Source organism: Accipiter gentilis, chromosome 1, assembly GCF_929443795.1.
Source record: "Accipiter gentilis chromosome 1, bAccGen1.1, whole genome shotgun sequence".
NCBI classification, from domain to species: Eukaryota; Metazoa; Chordata; class Aves; order Accipitriformes; family Accipitridae; genus Astur; species Astur gentilis.
This window is the reverse complement of record NC_064880.1, coordinates 18962920-18977766: the sequence shown is the minus strand read 5'-3', so window position 1 is coordinate 18977766 and position 14847 is coordinate 18962920. Positions and strand designations below refer to the sequence as shown.

General features: G+C 37.2%; 1 protein-coding gene across 2 annotated transcripts in view; it reads left to right on the top strand.

Annotated features, from left to right (window-relative positions):
• The window catches only part of LOC126042826 (calcitonin gene-related peptide type 1 receptor-like), a 119419-nt gene that overhangs the window by 16498 nt on the left and 88074 nt on the right, over positions 1 to 14847 (top strand). The window contains exons 3-4 of one of the 2 annotated variants that reach the window (XR_007507300.1): positions 3994 to 4194; positions 13582 to 13620. Coding sequence is in view for 1 of the 2 variants with exons in the window: in XM_049810573.1 (XP_049666530.1) it covers positions 3967 to 4194; positions 13582 to 13620 (267 nt within the window). In the remaining variant the exon portion in view is untranslated. Of the gene's footprint in view, positions 1 to 3966; positions 4195 to 13581; positions 13621 to 14847 lie in introns of both variants that reach the window. The other variant, XM_049810573.1, reaches the window with a different exon arrangement.

The following is a 14847-nucleotide window of genomic DNA, read 5'->3' as shown; positions in this document are numbered from 1 at the left end:
GCAACATGCTATACTTAAGAAGGAGAATCAATGCATTCATAAATATAAGGTGGAAAGAAGACCCGTATAACAAGGTTGTATTTTCTGGCAAGTAAGTGGAAGTTGCAGAGCATTACAAAAATAATACGATGTTGTTGTACAAGATGGCAAGTAACTGTGCTGTATTAATAAAAAAAAAAAAAAAAAAAAAAAGGATAATTATTCCACTCTATTTGGCACTGATAATGCCACAGGTACAGGATTATGTTCAGCTCTGGGCAGCATACTTTAACAGTAATCCAGACCAATAGGAAAAGATCCAAAGGAGAGTTGTAAGAGGGTTAGAAAGTAAGGCCAATAAGAAGATTGGAAGAAAGGAGTTTGTTTAGTATAGAGTCTTCTGAAAGAAAGAAAGTAGACCAGAGGTGGGCTACTGAAGTGACGCAGTGAGTGCCGGGGGGCTGCTGCATCACAAATGCTTCTAGCAGCCTGGGAAGGAGCTGAACCTGGAAAGCCCCAAGTAAAGGCTGGGAGTGCAAGAGGCAGCTTTCTCTTCTGCAGCAGCCTGGAATTGCAAGACATGAATGGTGGATTAGAAAATGAAAGCAAATTTACTATATGTATATGGTTTTAAATTATTCTCTCTATGCACTGAAGGAAGTACAAAATGATTTAATATGCAATAAAGAATACTTAGGCTGTATATTACAATAAAGACCTGTTTTGTAAGAAGGGTAGGGAAATCCTGGAACTGACTGCTTCAGGTTGCTGGGAATTTTAGTTCACTAGAGTTTTTTTAAGAACAATTTGGACATCTGTCAGAAAAGGTCTTAAGGTATTTATCCCATAGAAATATGCCAAAAATTGAATGAGAAACTCCATTAAAATTCCATCCAGTTTTAACTTCCCATGTTTCTATTGAAGAATATTCACTGACCTTCCTGACAGACATCTTTCTTAAATGTCACATACTGTGCTCTTCACAGAGGACCTAAAACAGAGTAGGAACAATTTGTTCCAGTGTTGAAGAGCAGAGGAGGAGGCCTTGTACTAAGAATTCGTTTTCTCAAGGTATATTCCCCATGTGACATGCGAAATGACTATAGGCAGATTTGTATCGATGCAGATCTACTGGCCAAACACTCACACTTGCCTTCTCATCTGCTGCTCTAATCTGAGAAGGAAAGCTAATTTTATACCATCTGTGTGAGTTAAGTGTTCCCAGGTGTAAAATAACGGGAAAAATTCTTTCACTGTTCCCAGACACAAGAATGATTAGTTCCCATGGAACGCTTTGTGCCTTGTTTCTTCAGAGCCACTTGGTTATTGTTCAAAGTTGGAGGGTTTGGCCCTTGGAGGCTTCACAGGGTACAGATTTTTGTCTGTGGTAACTTTCTAGCACTCATAAGAAAATAAATATCTGATTGCTGAACAGTCATTATGTTTGCAGCAGATGTCAGTACATCTGACAGTGGTAACAGTGTCACTGTGACTGCAGAGGAAAGGCCTTAAGAGGTAAGCAAAACAATGATTTAGTTCTGTGGGTTTGATGGGCATTAGGCTAGAAGTTGAGACCAGAAAGTTCCTCAGATAAACTCTACTAAGCCATTTGTTCGTCATCTTTGTGTAGTTTTGCAACTACGCTTGCACACTGTTTCTGTTTTGATAGCCCACAACATTGGTGTGGCATAATGTAGCAAGCAGAATCAGCTGACATAACCCTATGTCTGAAATTCCAGTAGTTAGGAAACCTACTAAGTTTTCACAACCTCTTCTAGACTGAACTGGGTCACTGACACAGGTCACGTAGGAGACCTCATTTCTCGTGTGCCAAGAAAATAATGTGTTTAAAAACCAGCTGCCAGCCCTCACCCCAGCCGCATTGGAGTTGGATCAGTTTCTGTGGAGCTCTGAGTGTTTGATTTTACCATTTCAGGAATTATTCCAAAAGTTACTGAGAACTTTGATGTTTTGAAGGCATTTTTTTCCCTATTACTGAGTAGGGGAATTCCAAAGTTTCATTTCTGCAATGCAGTATCCTCTCAACTTTCCAAGTTGAGCCTTTTAAAATCCCTTCCAAAGGATTCTGAAACCTGTTGGAGAAGTTTAGACCTTTGAGGTCCAACCTGGAATCCCTCGTGACTTCTAAATCCTAATTCTTTGTGGACTCGGGAAGACCCAGATAAAGAAACTGCCAAGAAACAAAATTCAGAAATCTGTTTGGCAAGTTGAGTTCCGTAGAAAGTTTACTGAATCTAACATCTCTTAAAAATGTTTCTTTTAATTCATCCACATTTCCTATTAAAAAGTCTTCAATAATATTCCAAATCTATTTTCCTAATTTCAAAATCTGTAAATATAGTTTCACTGATGAGGAAACAGTCACAAACTATTTTAGGGACTGAATATTTAATAAGAATTTTGAAATTAGTCATCTTAATCTGTATTTTAACACCAAATTGTCCAATTTTGGAAGATCTAATTATGTGCTACAATTTTTTGTGTTGATGATGATTGTCTAATAAGGGTTGTTTAATTTTTCAAGGATTTAAATGCTATGAGTTAAATATTTTAATGATGAAAATTGTTTCTTACCTGTAGGTTTAATAGTTATCAGTGGCTCAAGTGGAATAAAATTAGTAAAATTACATTGACCTCAGTGGAATAAAATTAGTAAAATTACATTGACCTCAGTACTTATGAGGATTTATCTCAGCTGTACATTTCATTGACAGATTATATAATAAGGCCAACTGTATATGTTAACATTAGATATCCACAGAGCAGGTAGGTAGTAGTGATAAAAAATTTTGGGTTTACCATGCCATAAAGCCTGATTTTTGTGCATTCTTTTATAAGCTTAATCTACTGAGTAGTAGGAAGCTGTGCAATGATCACATAAACTCATGTCCTCATCTTTTTTTTTCTTTTTTTTCTTTTTTTCTTTCTTTCTTCTCTCCTGTTTCCTGGGTCACTGCAGAGACCACTGATAGATACTTTTGCATATACATGTTAAGAGACATCAATGTTCTGATTAGCTCCGGGAGAATGAATGAAAGATTTCAGGTCTGTTATTCTGGCTGCTATTGCAAGCACACAAACTCTGTAAAGCTTTCAAAATCCTCTAGGGTAAAATAGTTCCTTGGAAAAGCAAAACAGAAAAAGATATTAAACCATATATTTATATGGGAACAGTATCACAAACTGGATGGTCAGTCAGAATTTCCTTATAGACATTGACAGTGTAAACTTTGCTAGCGTTCTTCACAATTGATGTGAAAATTTTTATAAAACATTCCCTGACATAATAATGTATATTGAAAAAACGCAGAAATGGCACAATTTGAAAAGATACGGTTTCTTTTCACCTTAACTTTCTAGCTGTGTATGTCTTGGCTCTTGAAAGCTCTAATGCAAGAATAGTGGGGTCAAAGAAAATAAGACACTGTGATGACCTTTCAATTGTACTGGATGGGTTTATGTACCAGTAAAGTGCAATCTGATAGGGGAATGGTGCCCTCTGCAGGGCTGTCTTGCTTAGTTCATCCCACACTGCTATGAGATGTCTTTATGAGCTATGTTCACTATTAGAAGTGCTTGGAAGAGAGCACAAGGAACCTGCTTTCTGCCTTTTTTTATGCAGGGGTAGTCATTGTGTCTCTGGAGCTACTAGAATTTTTCTCAATGTTTTTGTTGTTCAGAATTGCTCACAAGCTCCTGTGACTAAGGCACTATCCATAGCTATTTAGACATCTCTGATGAGGAGGTAAAGTTTATGATATGAGCCGGTTTGGTGAAAATTGAAACTGCACATTTGGTTTGAATGGAATTTGTTTCCAATGTAGATCATTATTTTCTTTTTACATCTATGTTTAGTGTGTTCAGAGCTTTACAGCCAGATGTTACGCAGTGCCTTTCTAGCAGAAGACACAAGCAAACTCATTTTGAAGCTATGATGTGCAGTGAAGCAAACTAACTCAATACCAGTTATTCTGCTTCTCCTCTGTATTACAGGTGCTGCTTTGCCACCACTGAAACTCAGGCATTCAGTCTGTGCCATGAAAGCAGATGAAGGTCCATGCAAAGCAATCCACCTGCGCTATTACTTCAATATTCAAAGCCGTGAGTGTGAAATATTTGAATATGGTGGATGCCATGGCAATGAGAACAACTTTCTAACACTGGAAGAATGTCAGAAGAAGTGTGTGGTAACAGGCCAGTACCCAGTCTCTTATCCTCTTATCAGTTCTTCTTTCTGTTATTTCTCATCCACAAACCATATGAATTTTGGAAATAGAGGTCCTCTTCAGTTCCTATTAATATAGTAATGTGATGCCTCTAATTATGTTCCCAAGTATTATCTTATGCTGTAGTCATCTGAATTATTTTACATTGTGCAAGCAAACATTCAGGATTTGCAAAGATAAGTGTGACTACTTTTAGTGGACCTGTGGAATAGAGAGACCAATGCAAGAAAGCTTATTTTCTAGCTAGAGCCTTGTTTTGAATGAGTTCTTAAAGTGAAATTGATTTTGAGGCTGGTCTAAGCTGGTGGGCAGCACAGATGTTCTGTATTGCTTTCACAGTATGTAACCCAATTTTTGATCCCAGGTTTCTCCTTCACTTGAGAAGCTGATGGAAACTGTCCAAAACTTGGACATCTGCTATGATTCGACGTAATTAGAACTACAGTAGTAAATAATTCTCATTAAAAATGTCAGTTATAGCTGTTTGTCATCAGAGATCTGTTTTGTTGAAACCTCATCAATTAATCATTTGAAAGAGAAAAATGAGATCCAAAATATGATACATAGGAGAATATGCAGAAAGTGCCTTGTGAATGCTGGTTTTGCTATTAAAAATGATCCTTGTAATTAACTAAGGCTTTCAGCCTTATTAAAGTAACCAACTCCTATTCCTCACAGGAGTGTATGAAAGTTAGAAGATTCTTCAAATTGCAAGTTAATGCTAGTGGAGCTAGAAATTTGACAAGTTTGTATTTTTAGAGACTGAAGGAATTCAAGTCTTATTGACAGTTTCCTCTGGATACCTTATACAGATCTGACTTTCATGGGAGTTAGATGGAATGTGTCTGGCTGTGTAAACAGGAAGTGATAGTGAGGGAGGTACTGGGGGCCGGGAGGGGGGGGGGGGGGGGTTGACAATAGAATTTGAAAGAAAATTCCAGAATCAAGAGCTCCTCAAAGGTGTGTGATAACCCTCATATAGTATACGAACTGTGTGGGGATTTTTTTCCCAAGTGGATTCATAGATTGGATGTTGATTTATTTACATTTTGAGGTAAGATAGAAGGATTCATTCTCAATAGAAGTTACTTTTCAGTCACATATGCCTTGCCCAGCAGCAAAATATGTCATTAAGTGTTACTGAGCTCAGGACAGTGATGCTGGCCAATCCTGCAGTAGAGAACAGGTTACAGGTTATTCTGAGGATGGGCAGCACAATCAGATGAAAATTGTTAGTCTTTCCCACCCTGGCAGCATTCTACTTCTATGCAGATCTTGGTATGTGTCACTTTGTTTGCCCTATTTTCATAATTTATTCTAGCCCTGGGCCTTTCCATAGAACTGAAAATCTGCTGATGTGCTATAGGCACTGAGTTGGTTTGCAGGATATAAATTTTTACTTAATAGAATTAGCATAGGTCACTTTCAAGCACAGCAAGTTTATGTATGTTACAAAAAATACTGCCAGAAATTTCAGATTAGAAAAATTATTTCAGAAGCTCCTTTTTGGGTTTTCTGACCCGAACAGACTATATGTGTGTATATATATATATAAGACAAGCTGATTTATAGCATTGTGCTTTGTCTGTAATAAATGTAAATGTCTGTTACTCACCTCCCATCCCTTCCAGAATTCACATCTGTGTAGTACTTAGACCAGGCCTTAAATCTGTTACGTTGTCTGTTTCACAACACGTGTACTTCCTGATAAAAATTACTATGACCTGTGTCACTAGATTTATTCTAGACATCAAATTAATCTCCCATCCTGGTGTCAGAGTAATGGCTGGGGCTGATGTGCATGTTACCCTAATTAATATTATAATAATGTTTGTTAGTTATAAAGCTTCTAATCCTTAGAATCTGCAAACATTAACTGATCTTACAAATAAGTCAGGTATTGTAAATGACCAATTTATTATCTTCCCTTTTAGTGACAGAAAAAGAAAGGTAGTAAGGTAACAGACTGTCTTAGAATCAGAGCAGGGAGTACAGCTCCGGGTGTCTGGCGTTTACTTGACTAGTAGGTATAATCTCTTCTCTTCTGTCTGTATGAACTATATAGTCTTAATACCTATTTACACTTCCACAAGGTTGATCAAGTTTTTCAAAGTTACAGGTGTTTAAAGTGAAAGGAAAAATTATTAAAAGCTTTTGCAGGTTCTGTGTTTCCTTGTACTACTTTTCAGTTACTGGTATAGGTAGCTGATATTTCCTTGGAGATGTGTTTATGTAATAGAACAATTTGTTTGACTACAAACCAATGCAACAGCAACACATGTCATTGCCTAGCATAGGCTTTGCAAATTTCTCAAGTCTGTAATTCAGTTCTTTGACTCAGACTTTTCTCCCTCTGTATTCAGTCCAGACACAGAAAGGGAAAGAATACATGAGTATACATATTTATTATACGTTTCTAGTATGACAATTTCCAATGGCATTTACAATTTACAGAGCAAAGCAGGTCAGCTTTCTTAACTACACAAAGTGAGCCATAATAGTGTGGCTGAGTGGAACAAGGCCTCAATGGGACTGCGTGTGTCAATAACAGCAAAATTTAACCTCAAGTCTTGTATGTGAGCAAAGTTTCACTGATAAAGAAGATACTGGAAGAACAGCTAACAGAGAAAAAACCATCCTTCCTAAAAGGTATTCCTGGTCTTCATCCCTTTGATCTTTCAGCAAGGAGATTGCATGCATTTTATTTACTCACTAAATACTAAGTCAAGGCATTATTTAGCATTTACACCTATTTTCCGATCTGCTGGCACCACCAGACAGTTTCTGTTGTTATATCTGGCACTACAGACAATCCACTTGGGAAAAACAAAACAAACAAACAAAAAAAAAACCAAAAAAACAAATATATGAAACTTAAATTTTAGAATGAAAGCAGATTTCAGTTATTTTTCAGATGCTTTCAAACATTTGCATGCTTATAAAACTATAAGGATGGAAAAAACACTAGAAAATTTCACTAACAACTTTTCAAAGTGAAAAAGATCAGATCACTCCGTTCTTTAAGTGAATGGTAGTCTTTTGGTGCATTTTACTTTAAGGATTAATTTGAAACTTATCTTTTGATGGCTTCTGGCAAGATCCACTAATGAGCTTCAGAGACCAGATGTGCACCAGGGAATAAGTGGCAAGAATCAGGCACAATCTCACTCTGTTTTCAGGAGTCATATATGGGTAAACGTAGTGCTAATGATATTAAAATAAGGTATATCTTGAAATGACATCCCATTGAGGAAACATTGTATGGAAATCGTAATTCCTTAGTTAGTGAATAACATAATCTAGTGTCCTGGTTTCAGGTGGGATAGAGTTAACTGTCTTCCTAGTAGCTGGTACGGTGCTGTGTTTTGAGTTCAGTATGAGAAGAATGTTGATAGCACACTGATGTTTTCAGTTGTTGCTAAATAGTGTATAGTCTAAAGTCAAGGATTTTTCAGCTTCTCAACCCCAGCCAGTGAGAAAGCTGGAGGGGTACAAGAAGTTGGCACAGGACACAGCCAGGGCACCTGACCCAAACTGGCCAACAGTGTATTCCATACCATGGGACGTCACATCCAGTATAGGAACTGGGAAGTGGGGGGGCAGGGAATCGCCACTTGGGGACTAACTGGGCGTTAATCGGTGGGTGGTGAGCAATTGCATTGTGCATCGTTTGTACATTCCAGTCCTTTTATTATTACTGTTGTAATTTCATTAGTATTATCATTATTAGTTTTTTCTTTTCTGTTCTATTAAACTGTTCTTATCTCAACCCACCAGTTTTACTTCTTTTTCCTGATTTTCTCCCCCATCCCACTGGGTGGGGGGAGTGAGTGAACGGCTGCATGGTGCTTAGTTGCTGGCTGGGGTTAAAACATGACATCTAGCATTTCAAGTAAAAAAAAAAAACAAACAAACAACAAAACATATACAGAAAAGCATCTTCCTGTATATAAACATCTTGCCCTAAATGCAAGCATACACAAAGTTGATGGAACTCTGTCCTACTTGGATCTGAAATGGGTCTTAAGCCGACTCTTACTGAACTGGCTGAGAAGGGTGGGAATCTTCAGATCAGCGATTCGGTTTCTTTTAATGTTGAAGTCTCAGATAGTACTAGAAGTGCAGATTACTATTTTGGTGCTCATGCAGCTGTATTTGTTTCTTTAGAAATCAGTTAGGGTAAAAGCTGTTTACAATATTGTTCTTTCTCCAGACTATACTACTTCTGTCTTGGATTCTTCATACCTGAGTAAGAAAAATAGATACAAAAGTAGGATAGAATTCAAGTAATATGTTTTTAAATCTTCACAAGAAACTACTGGATGAAAGTTCTTGGCAGAAAATCAAACAATGCAGAAATTCATTACAAAGGAATGGAACATCAGGGCTGTGCTTGACCAGTATACAAAACTAACAGAAAAATGACATTTTGCTCCTTTTCTACCTCTGATGCTTTGTTCTTACATTTCTACAAATTGTCCTATCAAAAGTTCTAGTTGTTCATACTGTTCGGGAACTGAACTCTACAATATTTAAGGAGAGCACATAGCCTTGTGCTGGTTATAGCACAGTTTACAATCAGTAACGCATTTCAGATTTCTGTTATCAAGGCCTAAGTGATAATTCTGATATCTCTATATCTGGGTCATTTTCTCTGACCAGAATATGCCAGTTTTAGTACTTGTTGGTAGAGAAGGCAGGGATGTAGTGCTTGAGTCTTAAAAGGCAGTCTTGCTTCCAATTTTGGCTGAAGGTTGCTAACAACCAAACTGGGTATAAAAGACTTACATTTAGCATTTGGTAGTCATCACCCCTGTAAAAGTTTATGGCTAGAGAAACTGATGTCCTTCTTCTACTTAACCCAGCCTGGGCAGATTTTTGAGTATTAATTAATATTAATTATTCTGTATGGTTATCCAGAAGATAACTCTGTCAGAATTGAAAGATGATGTTTTCGTGAGCATTCAAGACAGATCAATATAATTTTAAAGAGTTAAAAATTATTCAAATTTTGGCATTAATATTTTGCATTGTAATTGTCTGTTTATCTGACAAATGGCCTTTCTAGATTTAAAATTTTTCCTTTGTCATATGGCTTCCCTGAGTCATAAGGTTGTATTGTGGTTTTAAATTATATTCTTCCCCACCCCCCCCACTCCTGGACAACCAGCTTAAACATTTCTTTCTGTATTTATTGAATTTTCAGCACAGAAATTAATGATGCCTGCTGCTAAACTCCGCAGTTAATATGTGCATAAAAGTTTAAAAATGAATGTTAGAAATGTCATTCTAAGAGAAGAACCTTCCTTAGAAGGCATTTTCTTCACTTCTACAGTGTTTTGTTGAGAAAATTGTGATTAATCTGTTACTAGCTATGGCTCCACAAAGTTTAATGAATATAATCTTTCAAGATAAAAAAATGGAAAGTTATTTTTCTTGATTAGCATTCAGTTTCAGAAAGACCTGGGATCTAGGATGTGAGGATAGCTCTTCTTTTTCTGTCACTGGGCAGGTTTTTGGTACTTTACATCTCATATCTGGTTTGGCGTTTCAGCTGGACACACAACATTTTGCCATGCTTGGAGCAAGGTTGTTTGCAGGACTGCTGCCAGTATCTCATCCAAACCACACAACTTCCTGGTAATTAGGAGTGTTTGTCCTAAATTCCAATTTAAAGGCTAAGACGGGGCGGAACTGAAAAAGGCAGGCTTGATAGATACAGAATTTGGACGGAAAAGTGCCTGAAAGTCATGATCAGGTGCCATGAGTGAAGATCTATAAAATTATTTTTTCAATCTAATATTGCTATTTTGACTAATACTTTTATTTTGATTCTGACATATATGTTGGATCAATATCTGGAACAGATCTTCTGGACCAAATCCTGTACTGGCATATAATTGGCGTAACTTCATAGAATAAAACTGGAAGTTATTTAAAATGAGAACTTGGTACTCTGCCCAAGTACAGTATTTGGTGTATGCATAATAGTGATCCAGGACTCTGCAAGTGTTGAATCTGCTGTGAGGAACTGGAGCAATAAAGGCATATTATTTGTGTATTCTCTGAATGAGTAACAGCAAATAAAATGGTTTGGTGGCATGTACAGTATGCTGTTGACCATCAGACATAAAACAAAGTAAACTAATAAGTTAACCTGCTTTTGCTGACATAATTCAGTAAAAACCCATATAATTTAGTAGGCTCTTTTTGTTAAATCTGGCTCTGTCTGTGCAATCTTGTAGTATATGGTTATATTCATCTTACTTAATGTTTCCGCTGTTTGTTACTGCAGGAAGATTATTATTTAGTAACTGTAGAAATCAGACTAAAAAGAGAGTATAAGTGATAGGAAGATGCTTAAAAATAAAGAAAAATCTGAGAGATACTCAGTTATCACTGTGAAGAATGTGAAGGTCAAGATTGCTAAAAATAAGCTGAAGGGAAGTTATGCAATATACATATAAGTTCAGAAGAAATAATGTGAATAGTCAAAGTGTCTGATTTTCCAATATTAAGTACAAACACAAGAATAAATGAGCCAACACAAGTGAATTGCCAGGTTCCTTAAATAAGAAAAACTTTTTAAAATTTTTGAATGAACAAGCCGTCAAAGACAGAATTAATACCCAGAACTGACTAAAACCAGTACAAGAGAGTTCAAAGAACCCAACTACAGGTGGCCACTCCGAGACTCTCTAAGACAGTGTTCAGATTCAGGATGCCTAGTTCTGACTTAAGTCTCCTAGAAATCGGCTGCTACTTTTAAGAGGAGTTTGCCTATATGCTCCCTTGTTTACTGGATATGAGTAGAATCACAAATGTCATCAGTAGCATAAAGATCCTAATTTTCAAGGCAGTGAATATATATCTTAGGCTACTTAAGCTTCTAACATGGGAAAATACCTACTGATAAAAGTGACAGGAATTCTAATTTCTGTTATTTACACAGCAGCTCTACTCAGAAATACAGTTTGTTTACAAAGAAGAAATTAACTCAGCTGTGGATTTGGCTTTTTGAGTGAAAAGAGTAGCAAAAAAGACACTGTTGACGTGGCAGTAAGATTAAAATATTCTAGGCCTGCATACACTCAGAATAAATTCTTCTTGTTCTGTGCCAGAGGAGTAGAGATCATATGCCAAAGTATGATTGCTAATTTTGGCCTGAATGGGACAGCTGAGTAAAATTACCAAAATGGCCTGATGTTAGTAGCCATGCTTTAAGTCATGGGTTTAAATGCTGAAGGCGCAGCCTCCTACTAATAGGAAGCACTGGAAATATGTTCAAACAAATGATATGTCACTCTAAAGTGCATGTCATGTATTTAAATAATATTGTTTAAGGATGCCAGCTGCATTGTCCCAGAGATGCAAGGAAAATGTATCATGACAGAATTTTGACCCGATAGATATGCTTTGAAAATATAACACAGGCAAGTTTCCAGAAGAGAAAGAAAAAACTGCAGTAGGATTATAGCACACAAGGCAGTAAAGCTAATGCTATAAAATATTATTAGTCATCATCTGCACTTCTTAAAATAGGAGCCACGAAAGGCATATCACTATATAAAGCATGGCTAGAAACACTTGCTCTGGAATGAGTGGAGAATAAACTGCTAAAACTCCTTTCAATTTTGGACTGCAAAGAGATTGTTATAAATGGGGGGGGGGGGGGTGCCACACCTTATTAAAATTGCAAATTACAGAAAAGGTGAGGATAGAGATGGGTCATGTATTTTCTGTTACTGCTACCATAACAAGGAAGGGCACAGCAGCAACTCTACTTTCCAGCATGAATTATTTTCATCTGAGGTCTTGCTAGTAGGTACCTCCAAGCTGAGACAGGGCACAGCACTCCTGTATCCCTCACCTTTGCCAGCTGGGCAGAGCAACTGTATCTCACACACGGTCACAGACAGGCTGTAGTGATGTCCTTTAGGTGTACGACTTAAAGGCCTTCTGGGGAATGTGGCATGAGAGACTAATGCATGTGATTTAAATTCATATTAAAATCTATCCTTCCCTTTCAATTCTCTTTCATTTCATATTTCAAAGAAGGCTAGACCATGGGTTACACTGAGTCTTTATGAGCAGGTCTCTGGAAGATGTGTGTCCACTGATGCAGGAAGAGCCGTCAGCAGTAAAAAGTAGTTGTAAAGTGCTTCTGCTACTGAACTGGTACTCTTGGCATGTACTACAGGGAATTGGTGTCTTCTTAAGGGGGGCTGTGGTGGCTAAGTAAGATGGCTGAGGTCAGGCAAATGTACTGCTTCATTATAGTATGTTTGATTGCATTTGCTTTCCAGCAGACAACTTCAAGCAAAGCATTAGCTGTACCACTCTATCCCTTCTCTCATATGCAAGAGTTCAGTAGGCAAAGGAGAAACTAGCATTTTATAATGTTATTAAGAAAAGCACAGGTACAAAACAAGAATTATGAAGCAATGTGATTAAGATGACTTAGGTGAAGTCCAGAAGCTGCTATTTCATGTGCTTTGCAAAATATCTCTGTAATAAAAATGTATAAGCTATTCTTGGCCACTTTTGTCTCAGCTGCTGAAAAATTTTCAGCCTTTATTACACATTGGCTGAGCCAGTCTCCCCTTGGACTCCTTTGTAGTTTTATGATTAGGCAGTCTCCTAGAAAGGGAAGAAGGTTTGTTTTCAGTTGCTGAAATGGAATGTGGGGTTGAATTCAGATATCCAGCTTCTTGAGCAAGTACAATAAAACCCAGGCTCCTCCGTTACAAATGACAATAGCAACTTCATCACTGCATGCACTGAAAGAACAATGCAAACAAGTTTGTCATCTATACTACCCTAAAGGTAGTTGTAGATACTTGGCCAAATGGGCTTTAATATCATAAACAGCATAATGAAAAATTTACTCAGACACTACATAGCATAGCAAAGAATTGGATAGCGTGAGAGAGGTCTTTATTGCTAACTAGATCAGCTTGAAAGCTATTAGCAATATCAGTAGCTACAGCAGTTGGGTTAAGTTAGTCTGCTAATTACTCCTCTTTTGAGGAGTAAGATTACATAATACAGGATTACGGTTCCAGTCACACGAAGAGGAATTTCTCTGTTCAATTCAATATTGGCATAACTTGATTCCAGTACTTTCATATCCTCAAGTTTCCAATATAGCAGGTGGTCTCATACAAAGGAAATGATACTTCTGTCCTCCAGAACAAGCTTTTGTGCTGCTCCCCTAATAAAGAGAGGAGAGAAGGGGAAGACATGCTCAATTCTTCCTCCTCAGTGCTCATCGTCACTGCTAAGCACCCTAGTGTCACAGGTGAGACAACACGTCTGCTTTTGCTAAATACTTTTCTTTTTATTTATATTGCAGAATTGCCCCGGAAGAAGATGTTAGCAAAAATTAAGAAAGGTAATTAAGTTTACATAGTAATCTAAGACTTTTATACAATGATAAGGGATTTAGCTTCTTCTGATAAATTCTTTATGTGTTGTTCCAAGCTATCTCGTAACAAATCCAGCAATGTCAGACTGAAGTGAGTTCTTACTCCTAATCTTCTTCTTCTGTATTCATCAAAGACTTTGAGGACAGTTGTGGTCACTGAAGATGGTAGCTGCAATCTCTTCTCACCAAAATAAACACATCATGACACTTTTTTCTCTTTCTTCAGTAAAGAGAAAAGGAGGACTCTGCAGAGATTCAAGCATTGTATGATTAGCCATGATGTGGAACTCTTATTGTGTGTTTTGAGAATTATTTAAATGCTTCCTTTGCTGTTAGCAAAAATAGGAGAAAATCAATTTGAAACAGAACTTTTCAAGCATTGCCTGTGTAGTAGCTAACAGAGGTTAGGGCAGATCCCCTAATTACACATTAAGCAAGGGGGCAAGTTTCCCAATCCTGAAGGGGCAAACTGTTTACAGAAATTTAAATGCCTGATACCCAGACTTCCTAAATAGCCAAAGCTTAAGCACTGAGACTCACTTGTCTGAAACACTGTTGGTCTCTTAAGGTAACCTGTGTTCCTAACAAGGATATTTAAGTTTGATGCTTGCAACAGAGCTTGTGAAGACTTATTCTACTCTTCTTCTTACCACATTAGAGACTTATCTGGATTGGGCCCAATGTTGGTAGCCAGAGTTCCCTGAATACAGGCTTCAGTAAATTTTTTTCACAAGTCTCTTTCTCTGCTTGCCCTCCCTCATCCCTCCTACTTGCTTCCTCTTGAATTGGTGTGCATTTAACTCCTCACAGAAATACCAATATTTGCACATACATTTTGAAATAGACTAATTAAATAATTTATCTTTGCAGAATGGTATTTGGAATATTTTTGTACTAAGATGATGGGTTTCTTTTTCTGTTTTCTACTGTCTTTTCCATTCTTAATGCACAAAAAAATTAATCATGATTCTATGCTATGGAAGTTACTAAAGTTGATTTTCCACAGATGCTGCAGACATTTGGCACTACTTCCTTTAAGGTCCGACCCTAGTTCCCTGCTTTTAATGACAAAACAGAACATATCCTCTTAAAGGCAGCTCATGGCTGTCATCAACGTCATTACGTTTACTATTGTTTCCAGTAATGTAGTTTTGAATACTGAGTCTCTGAAGAAAGACATGGCATTTAAAAGTA